The sequence below is a fragment of the Paramormyrops kingsleyae genome, chromosome 3 (genome assembly GCF_048594095.1).
Source record: "Paramormyrops kingsleyae isolate MSU_618 chromosome 3, PKINGS_0.4, whole genome shotgun sequence".
NCBI lineage: Eukaryota > Metazoa > Chordata > Actinopteri > Osteoglossiformes > Mormyridae > Paramormyrops > Paramormyrops kingsleyae.
Window position 1 is genome coordinate 2,093,612 of NC_132799.1, and position 23,336 is coordinate 2,116,947.

A 23,336-nucleotide genomic window follows, 5' to 3' on the forward strand; every position below is an offset into this window, starting at 1 on the left:
CACCCTAAAGCCACCCGCCGTACTGTCCTACAGATGATCAACAGGTCTGGATTCCCACACCCCCCCCCCCCCTCCAACAGCTCTGGGAGTCCATTAGGATTAGCACCAGCACGTACTGAGAAAGAGAACATTGTTTACTTCCTAATCCCTTCCAAAAGCCCAGCTTATTCAGAAATGCCATTAACAGAAGGTGTATCTTTAATTCTAATCTCGATCGTACAGTAATTAGCAGATTGAGTCTTGGGTATATTTTCTTTAAATAAATAAAAAATAAACTAAGAAACAATATCATGTCACTGACTGACTGCACCGTGATCACAGAAGGGAAAATGCTGATCACCGTGTATTAATGATGCTGATCACTGTGTATTAATGATGCTGATCACTGTGTATTAATGATGCTGATCACTGTGTATTACTGATGCTGATCAAAGTGTATTAATGATGCTGATCACTGTGTATTAATGCCTCTCAACCACCCCTCACAGGAGACAGTTTGGGGGACATTAAATCATCCATGTACAAAAGAAATGGCATGAACTCAACAAAAATTTCCATAAATTAACACGAGTATGACTGATTTCAGCGGATTCTTCCTGATTATATAAAGGAGAGGATTTTAAAACGTTTCTGAGACAAGAATCAAGGGGCTCATTGGAAACAAACAAACAGCTTGTTTTTCACTGGTAATTCAGCTGCTGTGACAGTGTCTGCGGGGACAAACGGACCAGCACCTGAGCAGTCACCTGCCACGCAAATGCAGAACTAATCCCATCACCAGCAACTAAATTAAAGGCGAACGGCACTGAAAGAAGGCAGCAGGACTTCGGCAGGCGGCACTACTGACCGCCGCGGCTGGCAGCGTCCATGAAATTGCGGAACACAGCATCTGGTCCTTTAAGGCCCTCCCATCCAGCACCTTTATTAAAACAGGCTGTTGCTAAGGAACGGAACAGGAAAAATGCGATGCAACAAACTCATATTTCATCCCAGAGGCACAGGACCCACGGATTCCAGGAATGACATTAGACCTCTGCGAGGCGTGTGATTGTGTGTGACTCTATGTGGGAGGGCACCGCTTAGGGGCCCCGTGCACCAGCAGCGCCGCTCTCGGGGGTGGGGGGGGAGGGGCAGAGCATTCCGAGTGCTACGCCTCGCCATCCTCAGCCCCAGCCCTGACATGGCACCCCCCTCTCTCCACCCTCCCCCTCCCTCGTTCACAGGCTGCTGGCATCTCAGCCTCTGACTCAGAAGCACCTGCACCTGGCACCCAGGCACACCTCCCCCATGCAGACCACAGCCCCAGCAGAGACCTGGCACCCTGGCACCCAGGCACACCTCCCCCATGCAGATCACAGCCCCAGCAGAGACCTGGCACCCTGGCACCCAGGTACACCTCCCCCATGCAGACCACAGCCCCAGCAGAGACCTGGCACCCAGGCACACCTCCCCCATGCAGACCACAGCCCCAGCAGAGACCTGCCACCCTGGCACCCAGGCACACCTCCCCCATGCAGACCACAGCCCCAGCAGAGACCTGGCACCCTGGCACACCTCCCCCATGCAGACCACAGCCCCAGCAGAGACCTGGCACCCAGGCACACCTCCCCCATGCAGACCACAGCCCCAGCAGAGACCTGGCACCCAGGCACACCTTCCCCATGCAGACCACAGCCCCAGCAGAGACCTGGCACCCAGGCACACCTCCCCCATGCAGACCACAGCCCCAGCAGAGACCTGGCACCCAGGCACACCTCCCCCATGCAGACCACAGCCCCAGCAGAGACCTGGCACCCAGGCACACCTCCCCCATGCAGACCACAGCCCCAGCAGAGACCTGGCACCCAGGCACACCTCCCCCATGCAGACCACAGCCCCAGCAGAGACCTGGCACCCTGGCACCCAGGCACACCTCCCCCATGCAGACCACAGCCCCAGCAGAGATACCCGGAATGGGTAAAGGCTGCCACTGATATTGGAAAGAATTTCGAAATACGGGTTCTGCTGAATCCTGGGAATGTCGGTGACGGATTCCCCATGTTTCCGGAACTTGCTTTACCCAGCAGGGTCTCTCTCTACGCGCTACAGTCAATATGCTGACCAGCCTCCCGATCGCCCATCTGGGCGTGTGCCGTCCCGGAAAATCAATACCTCAATTCCCGACTCCTTCAGAGCGCAATAATCTATTTAAGGCAGAGACAGTGGCCGTGCTATTATCCTCCAGGAGTCCTGGATAAGGAGGAGAGGCCTGTCGAGAGGAGCGTGTTCAGAGAAGCGGGGAGTAGCGGGGGTACGGGCCGCCCTCCAATCCGACATGAGGAACACGTTTAACTTGCGATTTCCATTTACATCTACAGCCTACTGAAGCATTCACCTTCCATGGGCAGTCACCATGGCAACAAGCTCCATCCCCCCCCCCCCCCCGAAACATGACAACTATTGAGTCCAGGCTGAACAGAAGCAGAATATGATCAGCTGAACACAAGGGGAGAGAGATGTGCGCTGACTATGGGAGGAAGCAAAGAAAAAAGGAAAAAGACCCCAGAGATGTAACAAGATGAGGACCAAACTGACTCTGTAAAAGATGACCCCTGAGATGTAAGAGCGAACAGAAGGTCCCTGAGATGTAATGAGACGTCCAGCGGGACCGATCAGCTGGCTGACCCGCAAATGTTTTTTATTCCTCCATACTGATATTTGTTTTTGTTCCTCTCCTCTGTCGTCATCTGGCTTTCTTTCTTTATTCTTTCTTTCTCCTCCCTTTTTTAGATTCTTCTGTATAACGTATGTACACACATTGTGAAAGGTGCTATATAAAATAAACTGAACTGAAGACCAATCTGAATCAGTAGAATAGACCCCCGAGATGTAATGACAAGATGATCAGTTTCACTCTGCAGACAAAAGACCCCCAAGACATAATGAGAAAAAGACGAATCTGACACTATAGAAAGAAAAACACCCGAGATGTACGGGGAAGGAAATCTGACTGTAGAAAAGACCGCTGATATGTAACAAGACCACCAATCTGACTCTGTAGAACAGACCGCTGATATGTAACGAGACCTCCAATCTGACTCTGTAGAAAAGACCGCTGATATGTAACGAGACCACCAATCTGACTCTGTAGAAAAGACCGCTGATACTGTATGTAACAAGACCACCAATCTGACTCTGTAGAAAAGACAGCTGATATGTAACAAGACCACCAATCTGACTCTGTAGAAAAGACCGCTGATATGTAACGAGACCACCAATCTGACTCTGTAGAAAAGACCGCTGATATGTAACGAGACCACCAATCTGACTCTGTAGAAAAGACCGCTGATATGTAACGAGACCTCCAATCTGACTCTGTAGAAAAGACCGCTGATATGTAACGAGACCACCAATCTGACTCTGTAGAAAAGACAACTGATATGTAACGAGACCACCAATCTGACTGTAGAAAAGACCACTGATATGTAACGAGACCACCAATCTGACTCTGTAGAACAGACCGCTGATATGTAACGAGACCTCCAATCTGACTCTGTAGAAAAGACCGCTGATATGTAACGAGACCACCAATCTGACTCTGTAGAAAAGACCGCTGATATGTAACGAGACCACCAATCTGACTGTAGAAAAGACCGCTGATGTGTAACAAGACCTCCAATCTGACTCTGTAGAAAAGACCGCTGATATGTAACGAGACCACCAATCTGACTCTGTAGAACAGACCGCTGATATGTAACGAGACCTCCAATCTGACTCTGTAGAAAAGACCGCTGATATGTAACGAGACCACCAATATGACTCTGCAGAAAAGACCTCTGATATGTAACGAGACCTCCAATTTGACTCTGTAGAAAAGACAGCTGATATGTAACGAGACCTCCAATCTGACTCTGTAGAAAAGACCGCTGATACTGTATGTAACAAGACCACCAATCTGACTCTGTAGAAAAAAAACTCCCGAGATGCAACGAGAAAAGACCAAACTGACGGAGTGTAGAAAACAGCCTTTCCTGCTCTGGGGCTCCCAGCCTCACAGGGTGTCATGAAGCACCCCCCCGCCCACCCCCCGCCGGTTATGCAAGTTGCAGCCATTTCCACGGAGAGAGGAGGCGGCGTTGCCGGAGGACGCCGTCTGGCACGTGGGCTCTGTGCTCTCCCAGACAGCAGGGGGAGCTGGCTCGCTCCCAAGTCCCAGCTACACCGAGGAGGCACGCTGGCCCGTGGGCAGACATCCATTAAACCACCGCGGCTAAACGCGCTGTGAAAAACACCCAGTTAAATGGTCTTCCTGTTCTGCCACATCCTCGCATCCCTCCTGCAGGGGGCACTACAGGATGACGCCTGGCTCGAACCCGGGGACGGGCCATTGCCGCAGCCTCCCCAGCCCTTTCAGTATTTACCTGTATAAAAAATTTTAATTAAGGAGACAGCTGGACTCTTCTAGAAGCTTCCTTAGAAAAGCAGAATGCCGGAAGGTGTAGCACTGAAAGCACCGGCAGGCCAGACACCCGCCATGCCGCGACCTTGGGGAACGGCACTTAATGAATTGTGGCCTTGGCAGTGCTCTGCCGCTACGCTGCTGCGGCCTGCATCTCAATGAACCCCCCCCCGCGTCACAGCGCGTCTCAAGCCAGCTTACCATCGTAATTCTGAAGAACTTAGCTGTGAAAAACAAGTGGGGGTCCGATACAGCAACTGCCCAGAAGCGGCTGCCTGTCACTCTTGCCTGTAGCCCCCGGCAAGGGCCTGCAGCAGCCTAGCCATTAATCTGTTATTAATTATTAATATGTTTAATTACCTCCACGGGATGCCAGGGTCATAAACACACAGGACCTTTAATTATCAGTGTTAAATTCATTTAGCCTATAGGCAGCCTGAAAATCTGCATGTATAAGAGTTTATAAATGTACCAAGAGAAATATGTCACCTAAAAAGCTACATGATCTCTATCTTTAAAAACCCCACAGGAACAAAAGTAATATCTCCTTTTTGTTTTTGTCAGCACATAGCAAACCGACTTCACACGATAAAGAAAATGAAAGCATAAGAGGAACGGACGCATTATCAGATCGGGGCCAGAGACGTATTTCCAGGGGATTCTGCAAAGCGACTTCACACGGTACTGGGGCCACCCAATATAACACGAGTAGACGAGCAGCGATGGCGTCGGCCTGGAAACCGTAAGCAAACTGCTCATTGCAGCTCCTCTGACTCCTGTAGCCTGGAACATGGCGCATTATGCACTGGGAGTTAAAGTCTACATCAATGTCATCCATTAAATAACCTGGACAGACAAATATAATTTGCAGACATAATTACCTCACGGTGACTTTGCTCCGGCAGGGAAGTCTGGGCCAGCAGCAGTGAGTCACCACGCAGCTGCACTAACATTTGGATCTCCTCGCAGACCCCGCAGATCGTCACACGCTTTCACTTTTTGTTCCCGACTGCGGTGTTTCACTGGGTGACGCTCTGGCCGCTGCGTGACCCCGACCGTGAGGGCGAACGAGCTCAGCTTAAGGCTTAGTGAACGCAGAGCGATCAACACAAGCGCTGGTCACATAAAACTGCGTGCAGAGAACAGCCAGGAAGGAACGGCCTCCACATCTCAGCGAAAAACACGAGGGACCGAAGCCTAGGATTGTTCATAGCGAAGGCAGCTACAGGTGAAACCTCAAGTCAGGCACCTGAATACCCAGCGAACGAAGAGCCATTTCAGCCACAGACTTATATAACCACCGTTCCAGTTATCAGTCAGGAATGTCCTATCCCTCTGCTGATGGGACTGGGAACACGGGATGACTGAAGCTAATGGCACCAGAACATCCATATCAAAATAAAGACAACTCCGTCATTAGCTTCCAGTCAATAGCACAGCTCTTCAAAGGGCTATGATCAAAGTCACATTTAACCACTGACAGTAATGACAATGTGATCAGACCGGCTGTGTTTAGGAAGGCCAGCAAGGGGCGTGTAAGCAAAAGCATCACGAGACACGGTACAACACACACACACCGTCGACACAGCACAGCGACAGGGAGTCAAGGTCCGGCAACATAACAGCCTTTTTGCACTATATTCACCATAACCGTGTAGATTTACCTAGTTTTTCTTATTTAATCTTCATGACCTTTATATGTCTATCACTGAACTGCGTATTAGTTGTCTTTTACTTACATTATCTTCTGTTATATTTCTTGTGTGCTGCTGGATGGGGAAATCTCCCGGGATCAATGAAGTTCCATCGTATCTAATCTTGCTCCTTTCAGAGAAACCGAGTGGGATGGGTGGGGAGCAAAGGGCACCACAGAGAGCCGCACCCCCCGTGCTCAGGCGCAGGTGTCAGCAAAGGAGAGCAGTGAGGCCGTAAGTGGCGGAGGGTTCGAACATCCCGCCGAAAAGCAGAGCCAGGCACAGCCGCTCCGACAGCTAACGGGATTGGGCTTCCGGCAGAGTGCGGGTTTTATGGCTTAATTTCCAGGCCAGGAACTTCTAAAGAAACAAGTCGGATGGTGACGTCGGGAGCCGGAAAGGAAGCCACTCGCAGAGAGGACGGGCGGGCGGGCGGTGCTCAGTAAAGAGTTTTCCTCTAGAAACGGAGAATCGCGAAGGTAGAGAGGAAGAGAAGAAGAGGAGCGATCATGGTGTGCGTGCAGCGAGTGCGGCTGGACTGGCCGGATGCTGTGGGGGGCGCTGTGGAGGCCGGTGCCGGCCAGGGAGTGGAGCGTGGCAGATGGGAGGCTGGGAGAAGCTGGCGGAGCTGGCAGACGGAGGGCTGCAGACGACACGGGCTTAACGGGGAGACGGATCCCGCTCTATCGGCCCACTGAGGCGCTTCTGTTGGGCATCGGGGGACGCGGACGCGTCCAGGAAGGCAAAGCGTGGTGGACGGCCAGACGCCCCTGACCAACACGCCACGGCTGGCAGGCAACACGCTTTTTACTCACACGGGAAGCACACGCGGCAGAATGCTCGCCCCGCCACACAAACATGCCTGTATTTAAACGCTAACAAAAAACATTAATAATGACCTATTCACTGTTTGTTTTTAACTTTCTTTATTCCAGTCCGTTACACGGCCGCTGCCCTCCCCCTTATTTACATACACGCACTGCACTGTGTATATGAGGCCTTGTACATAAACCTTGTGTCCACCCCCCCGTTTCACACTGTCCTGTGTTTTGCTCTGTAATTCCTGTGAAAATCCCCCCCCTGTCCTGGGGGGCCTTATTTCATGCCATTTTATACGTGTGTATATGGATGGCAAGAGTAAGAAGCCCCCCACCCCACACAACCAAATGCTTGTAACACAGAGAAAACCCAGTAGGAATCTAAAAGATGTCACGGTGCAACGGTTTGGCGCGTTACAGACGGCGCCGTACATGCACCAGACCAGCCTGACACGTGTGTACCGTGCTCACGTGTAATGGCTACAGCCGAAGGGTCTTTATCTTCGGTAACAAATCAGAGCATCTTTCAGCTATGAGGGATTAAAACGGCGCTTTAGTTTAAACATGTAACTTAAAAGCGTGAACAGCTGACTTTCCAGGTAACAGGGCAGTTGCGGTGGGTGGAATTTTGGCCCACATCCCGCCTAGTGCCCCGTGATCCTTGGCGGTGACTGTCCACGACCCCCCCTGGTCTGGGATCGCCCACACCACTCCAGAGGAGCCCATTCATAAGGCCTAATTGAAAGTTAATTAATTGAACTGCAGCATGATCTATTTTGGGTATGAAACACAAATTAGATTTGATGTCCATTTAGCGTTCAAAAACTCAGTGGGGGGGGGGGGCATTAATGATGAGGAGAGGGGCTCTGGAGCCTGGGGAGCCCTTCCCCTGTTGATACAGACCTCCCATTAATTTCTGCTTCCCAGCAAGCAAAACCAGTGTTTCCATAGGCATAATGTCTGTGTTTGACTGGTGTGCCCCAGCCTTGTCCCCAATGCTGCCTGGGGTAAGATCCAGGACCCCCCCCCCCCCCAAGCAGAAGAAGCAGTTTCAGGATGATGGATGGATGGATGGATGGATGGATGGATGTGCTCCTACCTTCAGGTGCAGCGGCGTCACAGATCCTGCTGGTCACCCTGCTGATGTTCCTCTCCAGGCCATCAACCGAGGGCATTTTCTCCTGACAAACAGAGAAATGGGCAGGACCCCTCGAATCGGCTCTAATCACACACCATTCAGCCCTCAAGTACAGGTAGGCGACCATTTTGCATGTCGGGTAACGCTGAGTTCATGTCGAAGGTTTATTCTGCTCCCAAGCAGACGGCTCAGCGACGCCGTTTGCGGGTATCGATCCCCATCAGGACCGGCCCCCAGTGACAAACCGTGCCAGCACCTGAGACACTCCCTCCACGCCGATGTGGCGAGTGTTGCCGTCTGGATTCCGAAACGGAGAAAAGGCACAGAATCTCTTCCTGGTAAATCAGCTGCTGCATTCATCTGCATGTTTTTTGGCTGCTAACTGGCCTCCGCTCTCTTTAAACTGCGCTATTTAGTCATTTGCCGCCCCATGCGGGCATGTGCGGTGCACGGAGCAGCCGATTGGTCAGAGCCATGTGCAAGGCTGGCACAAACCGCAACCAATCATAGCCACAGGGCCCTCAGGAATGACAGCACAAAGGTCTCTCGGCAGGGAGGGGGACGGGACGAGTGGGACGGGGACAAAACAGCGGTTTTACGAATGAATGACTGAGTAAATATTTCCACATGCTGTGAGCGGATTTATCAATAAGAGACTGGCCCCGAGCGGGGGTGCTTAAACAGGCACGGCAGTGGGCCGGCTAACGAGCTGGAGGTCAAAACCCGAGCATAAACCCGCGAGGAACTGGGGACACGGCTGACTGACGCCAGTGACCACGGGGACGGCTTTCAGCAGGGCAAAGGAGGAACCCCGAAAGGAAGCCAGCCAGAGTAATGGCTGACCTTACCCACACCCGCAGTGACGTGTGCAGCAGGGCGACGACACTGCGCTCAGGCGGGAGTCACGTTCCTACCTGGGCGAGGTACTTCTGGCTGCCGTACATGACGTACTGCGGGGCCAGGCTGTAGATCATGTAGCTGGTGTGGAGGACGATGAGTAGCAGGATCATGCAGAGGAAGAGCAGAGCCTGTGGACGAGTCCTCTTGGGCCGGATCTTATAAAGCTGCGAGGAAGAGGGTTAGGGTTAGGGTTAGGGTTAGGTGCACACAGTGAAAATGACGACGTCAGAGAACCCACCCGGATCCAGGCGAACCAGATGCCCATGTTGCGTATGCCGGCCATGGAGGTGAAGACGAAGTACATGGTGATGACCGTGATCAGGACGTAATCCAACGGGAACACCTGAAGGAGGCCACAGATGGGGGTTAGTGCGCCCCCTGCTGGAGAGAAGGGCCTAGCCTGCGTGCCACTAGCGCCAGCCTGCTCTAATGGAGGGGGGGAGGATTTCAGCCATGTTACACCAGACAGAAAATAGCAGAGACTGGTAACTAAAGCCACTGGTGCCTGTGGGGACCCCAGTATGATTTAAAAATGGATACTAACCACTGGGACACGAATACAGGTGTGAAAAAGAAGCAGCGAGACCAGGATCCTCTATAGAGGTTACGTGACCTCGAATGAGCAAGCGGACAGAGCACTAATTACCCACGCTGCCTAGAAGCTTCCACAAGCCTTTATGATACAACTTCATTCCCCTGAAAGGTGCGGTGTAGCCAGATCGATATGCCTGCTGAATAGTCAGCTGGCTGGCAGGACATGCTGCCTCTGAATATAATAATAATTGATACTATTATTGATCCCTGTGGGGAAATCGTCTTTTTTACGCCTCCCCCAACCTGCTCTTTGCAGAGTAAGCTGTCCATGAAGGGCGGCCACCTGTTGGGGCGCCCAGGGAGCTGGGGGTTAAGGGTCTTGCTCAAGGACCTGCAGATGAGCTGAGGCTGGGTGTGAACCGGCAACCTTCTGATTACAGGCACACAGGCTTAGCCCACTGAGCCACACACTGCTAAATAAAGAAAGCATTTATTTAATATTTGCGGTGAATATGTGAAATCGAGTATTTAGAATATCAGATGCGTCTCTGCCCAAAATCCCAGGGTCCGCGACTCATCCGTCTGCGGCGGGAGAGGAGGGCGGTCCCCGGGCCCCACTGACTTCTGGGAAATATTCATGAATCTGGCTGGTAGCTCTCGACTCGTAACTGTGCCATGTGTGGCGTGCATGTCTAGCATTAGCTAAGTACAAGGGGGCCTTTATGCTCGCTCACCCCAGAAAGACATTTTGATAATGCACATCACAGGCCATGTTACAATGTTCATTCTCATTTCAGGACTTTCCAGTTTCTCAATAATAACCACTTAAACTTAATGGTTGGAGCATCTCTGCTGCCCCCTCTCCCTTAGAATTGTAAACTATAAGGAATTACGTTTCGTTAAAACACTTCTGTGCGGTTAATTGTGCTGTGAGCAGAGTCTAAATGCACATTAAATCATCCAGTTTAGCACCATCTGCTGCTCCATAAAATCATCTTCATATCAAGCCTGAAGTGCAGACTGTTGTGAGGGCAGCACTGAGCTACGGACACACAGGCGAGACACCCGGCTGTGGCTCTGGGTTCGAGGCCCCATGTCCCTGACAAACACATAATCTTAGCAGCAGCCTAAGATTCATGGTTGTCAAACTTGAAAAAAAAATAAAACTTTAGCAGATTTAGCAGTTTTTCTGGCTAAACACAAAGGTAATGTTACTACAGAATTCTGTGCAATACTGTCCCCAACTTATCTTGCTCTGTTACTGTTTATTCTTTTGTCTGTGTCTGTCTGTGTCTGTCTGTGTCTGTCTGTATCTGTCTGTCAATGGTTAGCTATGCAAATGTTTGCAAGATGGAGCTAATTGTGTACATATAAAATGGTGGCTTACAAACTTACAGGCTGAAGGACCAGCAGCAGTTCGTTGACTGGATTGGTCAGGTTCGTCCCGAAGATGATGAAGCCAGAGTTTATACCGGCGGAGTGAAGAGCTTTGTCGAGACTGCAAGTAGAAGAGCATCAGCACAGAGGCGTACCCCAGTACCCCCAACGTGGTGCCGTACCCCTGTACCCCCTGACGCGCAGCCGTACACCAGTATCCCGCAAAACGGAGCCGTACCCCTGTACCCCCCGACGCGGAGCCGTACCCCTGAATACCCCGAAGCGGAGCCGTACCCCTGTACCCCCCGACGCGGAGCCGTACCCCTGAATACCCCGACGCGGAGCCGTACCCCTGTATACCCCGACGCGGAGCCGTACCCCTGTATACCCCGACGCGGAGCCGTACCCCTGAATACCCCGACGCGGAGCCGTACCCCAGTACCCCCCGACGCGGAGCCGTACCCCTGTACACCCCGACGCGGAGCCGTTCCCCTGTATACCAGGACGTGGAGCCGTACCCCTGTTTACCCCGACGCGGAACCGTACCCCTGTATACCCCGACGCGGAGCCGTACCCCTGTATACCCCGATGCGGAGCCGTACCCCTGTACGGGAGAGATGGAGAGACGCACCGGCATGGAAAGCAGGGGAAGCTGCAACGGGACTCACTTGGAAATGAAGAGGGCCACGACCAGCAGGAGAGCCACCAGGATGAAGAAGATCCCCAACAAGATCTGGAATGGATGAGAAGGAGGAATGTGACATGGGGGTCACACTTCAATGTCACCCGAGTGCCTGGCTCCAGCCATCCATCGGCAGCTACGGCCTTTGGCCCCAAGTCACAGGGAAGACAGAGTGACCAAACCCGAGAGAGGGGCTGCTGCACGGGTACAATCTATCCATCTCTCGGAGAACATGGGAAGGTGCGCACTTTCACAGGCCATCCAGATGCAGACCTCCAGGATCTCCATCTCTCGGAGAACATGGGAAGGTGCGCACTTTCACAGGCCATCCAGATGCAGACCTCCAGGATCTCCATCTCTCGGAGAACATGAGAATGTGAAAGTGCGCACTTTCACAGACCATTAATCAGTCTACCAGTCACTAATTACTAGCAAATTACACACATGCTTCAGGCTGAACGCCAGCCCATCCATCTCCTATGTGCTTCACATCTGACTGGCTGCTGCTGACGTGTGCAGACGCGCCATGGAGATGCTCTGGGTTAGCCGTGGCCGTGGCCGTGGGAGGGTACGTGTGCTAGGCTCTGCCTCACTATCAAATGACAGATTCTTACCCTGCAGATGTTCCTCCTCCAAAACCTTGTGGTTCAGGGTTAACGGACATTCACTGCTGCCACCCGCACACATCGACTGCCTCGGGACAGAACGCAAGACGCTTTCCTCCATCATAATACATAAAAACAGTACCACCACCAGGCAGGCATCTGGGTTTGAGGTAGATTATGAGTGTGGGTATCTTGTGTAGAACTTATATCAACTTGCTTCACACAGCGTCATTCCTGGGGGGCGGGGGTCAGATCGGGCCTTGGAAATGACTGACGGATACATAACCAGCAGGGAAGAGAGGGGTCTGACCTTCAGGGGGCGCAGGGCACTGCCCACCCGCGTGCAGCAGTTCTTCTCTGCCATCTCCAGGTGGCGCTCTCTGCGCTGGAGCAGCTTCAACTTGGACTCCAGGTCCAGCAGTTTGCGTCTGTCCCTGGATGAGAGGGGTCGTCCGTCCTCACACTGGGGAAGGGGGGCAGAATGGTGGGTGAGGGGTGTGCAGACACACTGCAGATAATCGTGTGTGGGGAGCTGCAGTGCCGGCAGAGGAAGCGGGAGCACTGCCACAACAGCCACACTGGGGGCAGAGAGCCACCGACCAGAGAGCGCCCATGGGGGGGGGGGGGGGGGGGTGACTCTTTCCGTTCGGGAATCGGCATGGCACACATTTAGAGCCGGAGCGGAAGAGCCTCGTCGATCCAGGGACGAGGTGCAGGGAGAGCTCACAGCTCTGGGCCAATGCAATTATCCCCAGGGTCACGGGCCAAAACACAGTGGCGTTTTTCCCATCATTCTCTGCTGCATCAACCGCCACTACGCTCAGCGCTGTAACCAGTCGCACCAACCTTGGACTTTAGCTTCTCGATCTGCTGCTCGATGTCGTCGATGTCCTCCGTGGTCTCCAGGCGCTCGTAGGCGATGCTGCGCGTGCCTTTGATGAGGTTGAGCGGGAGCACGGACATGCCGTACGCCTGGGGGGGGGTAAGCGAGAGGGGCACGCCAGCGGAGGGACCGCCCACATGCCACATGCACATGACTATGGAAACTGCAAGATTAAATAAGAAAACATCATTACGCATGTGGGCTGCCTGCCTGCAGGGTAATTCCTCCTTTCGACTGGATTTAGCTGCGGTAATGAGCGATTTGTCGTGGATGTGTTTCTGCGCGTAGCCACACAACGACCATTTTGGATGTCGGCGACGCAGCGCTGGACTGTGGCGCCGGCAACCGAGAGCCATTCACAGCCTCACAGTGCCCCCTAGTGGTGGGAACTCAGCTCGAGCGCAGCGCTGCCAGAGCTTCCAGCAGCTTCCAAAGCAGCACTTCATGGAGGGGGGGGGGGGTGGAGTGTGAAGGCCAGCCTGACATCCCCCCTCATTAGACATGCCTGTACACATCGGAGCTCATTTCCATTAAGGCCATAAAAACCACCCCCCCCTGGTGGCCTGGCTCCCGGACACAAGACGTGCAAACTTTAATTAAAAACAGGAACCATCTCCGATACTCAGGTGAGACCGGATCAATGCGGGCCACCAGGAGAAGCCCGCAGGACACACGGGCACATGGGCACAGCACACTGCAGGAGGTTTCACGATCGATGACACCTCCCTGAAACAGGCTAACAGTAAGAGGCTGACTCTTAATTTACAGATAAGAGGTGCCATTTCAGGGCCCTTATTTTACCATTTATCCATTTGCAGCTTCATTCATTTATCCTAAAGACAATGGGGGGCCGTTATTACCAAAGTCAGGGGACACGTACACAGCACCCGCTACTAATAGTCTGGCCCGTGGACCTCCATGGTGCCCCCCCCCCCCCCCAATGAATCACGGGACACTTCAGGCCAGGGCTTGTCCCGAATACCAAGCAGGGCCATTAAAAGGGGGTCTGTCCCCCCTGACGCAAAGCCCCCCCACACCGTTCATCAAAAAACAAAAAGCGAGTTTTTGCTGCAATTGAGAAAATGAGATGACAGAGGTGGCTCGAGGCTGAACAGACAGGCATTCATGGCGCAGAGGTCAGATAAATATGCGGGGAAGGGACGCGGGCAGCCGTCGAAAGAAAGGGGCTCACACCCAGGGGGAGGGGGTCTCCTGAAGCAGCACGAGAGCTGAGGGTGGGGAGGCTGGGGGGCCAACACCGGCGGGGGAAGGGGTTTCGAACCCGGGGCCACAGCAGCTGGTCCGTCATTCCTCATAATAAGAAAATAACAGGTCTGTGAACAGCAAAATGAAGCTAATTTAATTTCTTCAGCTTCAAAATGACAGCGCACACCTGATGTCCCTGTTCCGGAAACCTTCACCCTAGGGGAGACAACCACTGCGGAAAAACCGCCAGCGAGCTGAAAGAGGATCACTCCGCACACAATACCTGGCATGGGAATCACCGCCTCTCCTGCGGGCTTCCAAGTTCCGGAATTTTCCCCACAAATAATTTCATAGCTTGCGAACGGTCACCAAAATAGAAATAAAGCATTAAGCCGACAGTTTTTTTTTACATCATTGCAGGGAATATGGAGACGTCACAAACAAAAAGCAGAAAGAAGGTGGGAATGAGAGGGATGCCTGATCCTTAGCAGGACCCCACCTGCCCGCGCAGCCGCCAGCGCCCAGCCAGACTCAGAGGGCTGGTACGCTGTGCCCATAACCAGAGGGCCACAGGTTCAAATCCCAGGGTCCGCTGAGTGATTTCACGGCCCTTAACCCTGCTTCTCTGAATGACATGGTGTGGGGGGGGGGGCGGGCAGCCAAACCCAGGGCTATTCTACAGCCAGGTAGTTACACCCCCATTAAGGCAAAACACACCCCAAAACAACAATAAACAGGCAGGACATAAAATTCCCCAGAAGAGGCGACAGCTGCATCTCTCCTCTGCGGGGGACGGACATTAATCTGGCTGCATCTCCAGCCAGATAAACGCTGGCCGTGCGTCTATTGAGAGAGCAGCTGGGGCACACCGTCCGCCGCCGCTGAATGAAGACTGACTGCTCACCTAAGACACGGCCCCGCCATAATTTAAGCCGCAGTTAGGGGGCGACAGCGCCGCATACGGAGCCTGCCACTTAGCTTCCATTAGCTTAATGGTGTGCAGTAACAGCGGAGAGTGACGACCAACCCCCACGTCTGTAAATACAGCGAAGAGGAGCGAAACCCGTCCAACAGCATGCCTTTCTCTCATGGAAGGTGTCAGAGGGACGGAGATCCCAGCTTTTTGCTGACTGACCACAGATTGGTCGAGTGCCATCGCCACAGTGGTTCATTAGGAGGACGGCGTTAACGAAGCCTGCAGGCGACTGCCGTACACGGTGGCACTGGACTATGTGGTAATTAAAAGCACTGTGTAGAGAATGGGGGGGGGGGGCAGCGTGTCGCACAATGGCCCCACAGCGCCCCCTGCTGATCAGCCCTACCCTCCTCCAGCAGCTCTGATAGACAGCTGACATAAATAAGTGTTACTGTGCCGTCAGCTCATATCGGGAAGACAGAGGCACTATGCAGTCCCGAGGCAGATATGAGGGGCCTCGCAGTTAAGAAAGGCATATAAGGGGAGCAGGATGTGCAGATTGGACATGGCGGGTGGGAGGGGCAGGCTCACAGTGCCCCCCGCAGGCCGCTCTGCTGTGTACTTACCGTGTAGGTGACAACAGCCAGCATTCCGATGAGGGTCAGGGTGCTGATGGAGAACGAGATGGCGGCCAGGCCATCTGCGAGACAAACACAGAACAGACGCTCACCAGGGGCACCATCTCCGGATCCCCACCCCCCCAGGTCCCCCTGGGCCCTGCACCGACATAAACAGACCCCCCCCCCCCCCCAGGTGTGGCGCCGCTTCACCATAATTGAGGAAGACTCCCGGCTGGCCGGAGAAAGAGGGGGAGGCGGACAGATTCATGTCATCTGTCAGCAGAAGAGAGGGATGAGGGTGATTCACAGAGACGCGCTGCCCGCCCCCCCTGCTGGCGAACCAGAGGAAGCCTTCTGCACCCCCACACTCTCAGCCCCCACCATCCAACACCCTCAGCCCCCAATCCTGCTGCTCAGGGGTAAGAGAGACCAGCAGCTGGTCCGTCTCTGGGGCCTTGATCCAATGACCTGCACCTTCAGCCCAGCAGTGAGAGAGCAACGTACGGATTCATGGTTTCCGGGGCCTTGATTCCACAACCTACAGGAATGAGTGAGCCGAGTTCCCAGCTTCATGGGAAGAAATTAAATCCCCCTTGCCCACGCCGGGACACCAGCACCCAAAGCTTCTTCAGAATTGTCCCCCACTGCCGGGGGTTTTCAGCATCCCTGCGATCGTCCTCTTAGCTCAGAAGGCGACAGCTCCTTGTCCTGTGAGGAAGGCGCATCAAAAAGAGACCTGGCTGTTTGTGGCCCCTCAGTCAACTTCCAGAAACATCCGGGGGATTCGACACAGGGGGTTTAGTCCAAGTGACAGTGTGATGAAAGGGCTCTTATCTAGCGGCGTCGGCTCTAGAGGAGACGCAGGGCGGATCGCAGAGGCAGAGCAGGGTCAGCCGGGCTGATTGATCCCACGCCGGGGCCAGGGGCCGCTCCGCACCATAACCCATGTAAACACGCCATTCTAAAAAATGCATTATTCAGGCTGTGAGTATGGGCCCCCATAACCGCGAGGAGACACCGCTCAGTATATCAGCGGGACTCAAAGCCGACACGAAGTCGCATGCCCTGATGCATTTCCTGCGGTGCTTACATCCCTTTCAGCATGATGGACGTCTGCAGGCTGGCAGGAACAAGAAAAATCATGCCTCTGATTTGATTTTAGTTAGCAGCTGGATTTAAGAGAGCACAAGGCTGACGGCAAGGGCTGTAAATATCAGAGCGGGATCGTTGCCCCCCCATCGACATATGAGCTCTGGGTTACAGGAACACCTGAAGGGGCACAGGGAGGTAAGACGGGGCCAAACAGGAGCCGTGACACATGGGAGGACTGACCGGCACGCGCAGTCCCCCTGAAGCAGGAACTGGTGACTGACAGCCTGGCGTTCGGACTCAATTAACCCCCCAGGATCAGCAGGAGTAAGGCTCCTCCTGTCCTGCTGCTCTTCCCCGCACCCACCCGCTCCTCCCTGCACCCACCCGCTCCTCTACCCACTTTCCTGCTGAGGATTATGGGAGCTTAACGGACGATCAGACTCACGGCTGCTTCCCAGCTCCTGGAACAGGAACTGCACCTTCTCCCACTGGGTGGCATTCTGACTGGGGGGGTCCAGAGGAACAAACGCCCTGCAAAGGGAAGGCAGCAGTTACCGGTACCATAAGGATGCTGGAATCGGGTCAGCACCGCTAGGTGAGCCATGCAGAACCCCATACTTCTGACTTGCAGATGCACGCCTTACACGATGCCAAATAAATATGGCAACTGTCAATTTCTACAAACTGTACACTTATGATTTACCAGGCCTGGAAAAAGCACTCAGGGCAAGAGGTCCTTGTGGAGGTTAAGAGGTGCTGCTTACATACTGTGACACCGGGGTGGGGGTGTGGCTTACATACTGTGACACCGGGGTGGGGGCGTGGCTTACATACTGTGACACCAGGGTGGGGGTGTGGCTTACATACTGTGACACCGTAGTAGGGGTGTGGCTCACTAATTATGACACTGGGGGGTGTGGCTCACTAATTATGACACTGGGGGGTGGGGCTCACTAATTATGACACTGAGGGGTGTGGCTCTAACTATGACACTGGGGGATGTGGCTTATATACTGTGACACTGTGGTGGGGATGTGGCTCACTAACTATGACACTGGGGGATGTAGCTTATATACTGTGACACCGTGGTGGGGATGTGGCTTACTAACTGTGACACAGGGGGGTGTGGCTTACTATCTGTGACACAGGGGGGTGTGGCTTACTAACTATGACAGAGGGGGGTGTGGCTTACTATCTGTGACACAGGGGAGTGTGGCTTACTAACTATGACAGAGGGGGGTGTGGCTTACTATCTGTGACACAGGGGGGTGTGGCTTACTAACTATGACAGAGGGGGGTGTGGCTTACTATCTGTGACAGGGGGGTGTGGCTTACTATCTGTGACACAGGGGGGTGTGGCTTACTAACTATGACAGAGGGGTGTGTGGCTTATTAACTGTGACACAGGGGGGTGTGGCTTACTAACTGTGACACAGGGGTGTGTGGCTTACTATCTGTGACACAGGGGGGTGTGGCTTACTATCTGTGACACAGGGGGGTGTGGCTTACTAACTATGACAGAGGGGGGTGTGGCTTACTATCTGTGACACAGGGGGGTGTGGCTTACTAACTATGACAGAGGGGGGTGTGGCTTACTATCTGTGACACAGGGGGGTGTGGCTTACTAACTATGACAGAGGGGGGTGTGGCTTACTATCTGTGACACAGGGGTGTGTGGCTTACTAACTATGACAGAGGGGGTGTGGCTTACTAACTGTGACACCGTGGATTACAAAAACCAGCAAATGGAGCCAAATCAGAGCAGTGACATTCAGGGTCCCAGGGACAGCTTCTTAGGCCCCGACGATGATGTACAGCTGTCTGGTTGTCCTCATGGACGAGAAGACAGCACCTGGGATCTGCTGGATCCAAAAATCCCCAGGCAGCTGGAGCCAGAGCAGCGAGACGCCAGACAGTCAGCGAAATCACAGAGGGCCGGCAGTAACTCTGCCTGCCGGTCAGGCTGATTTATAGAGCAGCTGGTGCGTAAGAGAGAGCACCTCCATGCAGGAGTCAGTCTGCTCCAAAAAGCCAATAAATAAGACACGAGGCACCAACAAACAGTCCCAGGTACTAATTATTACCTTTAATTATCCTGATCTGACTTTTGGCCACTAGAAAGAGCCGTAGCTACCTGAGGTCTCCTTAAATTAAATGGACCTCCATAAAACCACAGCAATCTCTTAAAGCGGCTCTGATTATGGCCCAGGCCGGCTGCAGCTGCCGCCAGGCTGCTGAGAAACAGACATCATTCATCAAGCGGACCGCATTTCCATCACGCATCGCCCTGAATGCCAGCATAAATCACAAGGGCGACTCCCAAAGTCAAGGGGCGAGAAAAGCGAATGGGGTCACCGTGCAGGAGAACAGGAAGCCCCAAGTTAGAGAGACACTGGACAGGAACGTTCAGTGACCATCCCACTTAACATCATGCTGCATCATGCTTTTCATGGGAGGGGAGGCTAGTGAGGCTGACGGGAAAACCTCCTTTCTGAGGACCATATTCATTTCTAAACGAAGGCGAGTGAACCTCCACATAGGAGGTCTGGTAATGGAGGCAGAGCACTGGCAGCACTGGGCAGAGCACTGGCAGCACTGGACAGAGCACTGGCAGCACTGGACAGAGCACTGGCAGCGCACAGAAACCAGCATCTAGCACAACAGCTGGGCTCTGAACACTAAGACTAGAAGTAAATTATTTATGTCGGACAAAGAACCCGACTTTTCTACCTCGGTCATCTGCTATGAGCCGGGGGTGGGGGGTTGGGGGCCCTATCCACTCAGGTTGGCAGGGCCCCCTGGCCTCCATTTAATGCTTGGCAGCACATTATATCATGTGACCCGAAGTGCTGGCATGTTCCACTGCAAAGGAATCCATTACATCTAACTGAGGATGCCGCGGCAAACTGCGCAGGCGGGAGCCCAAGGCGTGCTACTCAGGGGACCCTTACAGTGGCGAATCCAGTGCAGCTGTCCAGTCATATGCGAAGGCGTGCTACTCAGGGGACCCTTACAGTGGCGAATCCAGTGCAGCTGTCCAGTCATATGCGAAGGCGTGCTACTCAGGGGACCCTTACAGTGGCGAATCCAGTGCAGCTGTCCAGTCATATGCTGGAGAGTCATACAAGCTGTCCAATCGTGCGGCAGTTAATGTTACGTGGCCATACCATTGAGGTTATGATGAAAACTTCTATGCAACCATATTCCAACATTCGACATAAGTCATTAAAAATGTAATGGTGGTAACACAGTTATTTTTAGTTGAAGACCTCTGAAGGGCGGGTCCCCTCTGTGTGACCCAAGCGGAGGGAGATGAGGACAGCAGTGTGTGAAATGAGGGTCCGATTAGCTTGAGCGTTAGCCTCCACGCCAGCTGCTGCCTTGCAGAGGGCCCAAGCTAATTTGGGCGTCCAGGTGCCGGTGAGACAACGCTTTGCTGATGAGGAGCCAGCCCATTAATAACGGCAAACGGACGGGCCCCGGGGCCGCACCGGCCCGCTACTTACCCAATTAGCAGCAGTGCCGTGCACACAATAATAAATCCAATTGTGTACTTCAGCGCATTCTTCACTGGCTGTAATGAAAGGAGAAATCACACTTAATGCTTAATTGGATTGTAATAAATTCCCATTCGTCAAGGAGAGTAATTCATATCCTGCCACTGCGAGCGATCCACACCGAGTGCGGCTGGGCTGGCCTCAGCCGGGACCCATCATCGCTCCAGAGACCTCTCACCATGTGCGGGATGGTCCCCGGGACCAAGCGGTCCAAAGAGAGCCAGGGAGCTGAGCCCCGCAACTACAGGGCATATCATGGGAATGAGACGCATGCAGTGTCAACTGCAGCCACTAGGGGCACCACAGAGTCACAGAGCGAAGATAGCTGCATGTCTTTGGACAGACAGACGAGTTCCACACACTCCACAGAACACGCTGATTTCAGCAGGGCTACAATCTACACGAGTGACAGGGAACTACGCCCACGGCGTCGGGGACTCACCAGGCAGGCATCAGCGGTGTCGTCGTCCTTCTCCTCATAGTAGAAATACACAAAGGGAATCCAGAGGAAGACGCAGAACAGGGTGATGGAGTACAGGGCTGGGAGAGGAGGAGGAGGAGGAGAAAATGAGCTGAAAGCACTGGACAGCCACACATGTGCGCCCCCCCCTTTCAGCCAGAAACAGTCAATACTCTAAGCTAGTATTTCCCAAGCTGGTCCTTGGGGGCCCACGGAAGGTCTATGTTTTTGCTCCCGCACAGATCACTGCCAGTCTCCCGACGGACTGGGAGCTGGGAGGGAGCAAAAATGTGGACAGTCTGCGGGCCCCTGAGGGACTGGGAGCTGGTAGGAAGCAAAAACTTGTCTGCGGGTCCCTGAGGATGCAGGAAAAACTGGGGGTCTCCGACATTACTTTTTGAACCAACAGCCCCCCCCCCCCGACCCCGCAGACAGTGTGGGTGTGTTTCGGTCTTAATCACATTCCAGTGGATGTTAGGGAAGGCAGACACCCCCAGGGGCGGCTAGTCAGGACATTGACACCTGAGGAAGAGCCCAGAAACACCGCTGGAGAAAAGGAACAGATTAAACCGGGAGATAAAACTAGTATCTGCAAACTTGTGTGGTCGGCTGGCCCTCAACAGGAAATCTAAGCGAGCACTATTTAAATGAGGCAGAAATACTTGTCAGATTTGTTTACGACACATTTTTGCATCAGCGGGGAAACTTCTCAAGAAAAGGCCTGTATTTTTGTTTTCGGCATTAACTTGGTGCTACCGCGGCCCAGCCGGACACCTGCGAGTGCCAGATAAGTGCCACACTGCCCCCTGGAGGAGATCTCTGGGAACGCACCTACATAGTGACAAGTAATTTTATTAATTCCGTGGAAAGCTATAGTTAAGCCCCAGGAAGAATGCAGCACATTTACACCTATTACATAGCCCGAGTTGGACAAGAAGTGGCTGAATCGTAGCACGAGTTTTGCTCATGCTCTGAGCTTCAAAGGCAGCCGTGATGCAAAAAGGCGTAGAGTCTTTCCCAGAACGCAGGCCGATAGGGGTTCGGCAAACGAGGCCCAGCACCGGTCAGTTACTGCTGTCGCACTGCAATCCGTGGCCTTCAGCATGCGTGAGACACACATTGACTCCGCACAGGCCCCCAACCTGTCCGCTTTCCCCCACACAGACCGTCAGCGGCATCCGGTCCCATTAAGCCCGTGGGGGGAGGGGGCGTCCGGGGTAATGGATGCTGTTGCTAGCACTAAGCCCCCGAAAGAGCCTGCAGGAAATGCACAATGGGGGGGCAGAGGTATAGGCTGTAAGCGAAACATAACTCACTGAGGCAAAAAAACGATTCCGCTTCTATCCAGAAACGCTGCCTTAAGCGCAACAGCCCGAGCGACATCATTCCAGAATATTCAGTAAGTCGCCGCGTCCAGTAGCTACTGACATCTTGCACTGCTCTTCACTGCATGCATCCCAGGAGCCAGTGACCGCTCCCGTCCCGAGGTGGAACATGAGCGCCTCCAACAGGCACGACTGCTCGCAGGACAGGGATGAGGCACTGGGACAGAGGCGGAGTGTCAGCCGACCACGGGGAGCGACATGCTGGGACAGGAGCACTGGGAGCTAGGTGGCGCTATGCTCTGTCACCATCAGCACCGCAGCTTATTTCTCTGTCGTTCCCTGGAGGATGGGCGTGAGACGCATCAGACGCAAATGTGACAAGACATCGATCTGTCACCGGGAACTGCAACCGCCCCCCCGGGGGCCCCGGTTACCGGAGAGACATCGTCTGGACCGACTCTGAGTGATCAATACTGTCAAGGTAAGGAATCAGCAGTACGCTTACAGTGGCATGGGTACAGAGGTTGGGGTAGGCACAGCGGCGTGGGGGCAGGCACAGCGGCGTGGGGGGCAGGCACAGCGGCGTGGGGGGCATGCACAGAGGTAGGGGTGGGCACAGCAGCGTGGGGGCGGGCACAGCAGCGTGGGGGGCGGGGACAGAGGCGGAGGCTGTCTGTCAGAGGCAGTGAGACGGGCAGCTTTCAGGGCTGCTATCCCCCTCCCGTTCAGCAGAGGGAGCCAGCAGATTGTTACCGCCTCTCGTCGAGCAGAGGGAGCACCATACAGGTGGGTAGATCATTACCCCCTCCCATCCATGTGGTCCCTCCATCAGGTTACATGCCCCCACTCTTGAACGCTCACCCTTCAGGACAGCACACGTTTATAAATGCCTCTCATCTCACACAGAAAGTGTCCCTGAAACCTGCCTGTTTCCTTTTTAATCGTTGCCGCCGCAGCATTAATGCGATACGGCAGCGCCTGAGGGGTTCCTGTATTGCCCCACCGCAGGTCAGCTGACAGACGCTACAGCTCACCACTGGATGGTTTCGGCAAAGAGTTACGCTCTGAGATCAGCAGTCAGCCTAGAGAGC

General features: G+C 53.7%; 1 protein-coding gene across 1 annotated transcript in view; it reads right to left on the reverse strand.

Moving 5' to 3' along the window:
- The window catches only part of lmbrd1 (LMBR1 domain containing 1), a 37,439-nt gene that overhangs the window by 5,791 nt on the left and 8,312 nt on the right, over positions 1-23,336 (reverse strand). The window contains exons 4-14 of the mRNA XM_023833723.2: positions 20,903-21,000; positions 20,410-20,477; positions 17,349-17,434; positions 15,818-15,891; positions 13,033-13,158; positions 12,497-12,649; positions 11,568-11,632; positions 10,918-11,020; positions 9,227-9,331; positions 9,003-9,152; positions 8,050-8,131 (exon numbers count right to left, since the gene is read on the reverse strand). Coding sequence (XP_023689491.1) covers positions 8,050-8,131; positions 9,003-9,152; positions 9,227-9,331; positions 10,918-11,020; positions 11,568-11,632; positions 12,497-12,649; positions 13,033-13,158; positions 15,818-15,891; positions 17,349-17,434; positions 20,410-20,477; positions 20,903-21,000 — 1,110 coding nt within the window. The remainder of the gene's footprint in view (positions 1-8,049; positions 8,132-9,002; positions 9,153-9,226; positions 9,332-10,917; positions 11,021-11,567; positions 11,633-12,496; positions 12,650-13,032; positions 13,159-15,817; positions 15,892-17,348; positions 17,435-20,409; positions 20,478-20,902; positions 21,001-23,336) is intronic.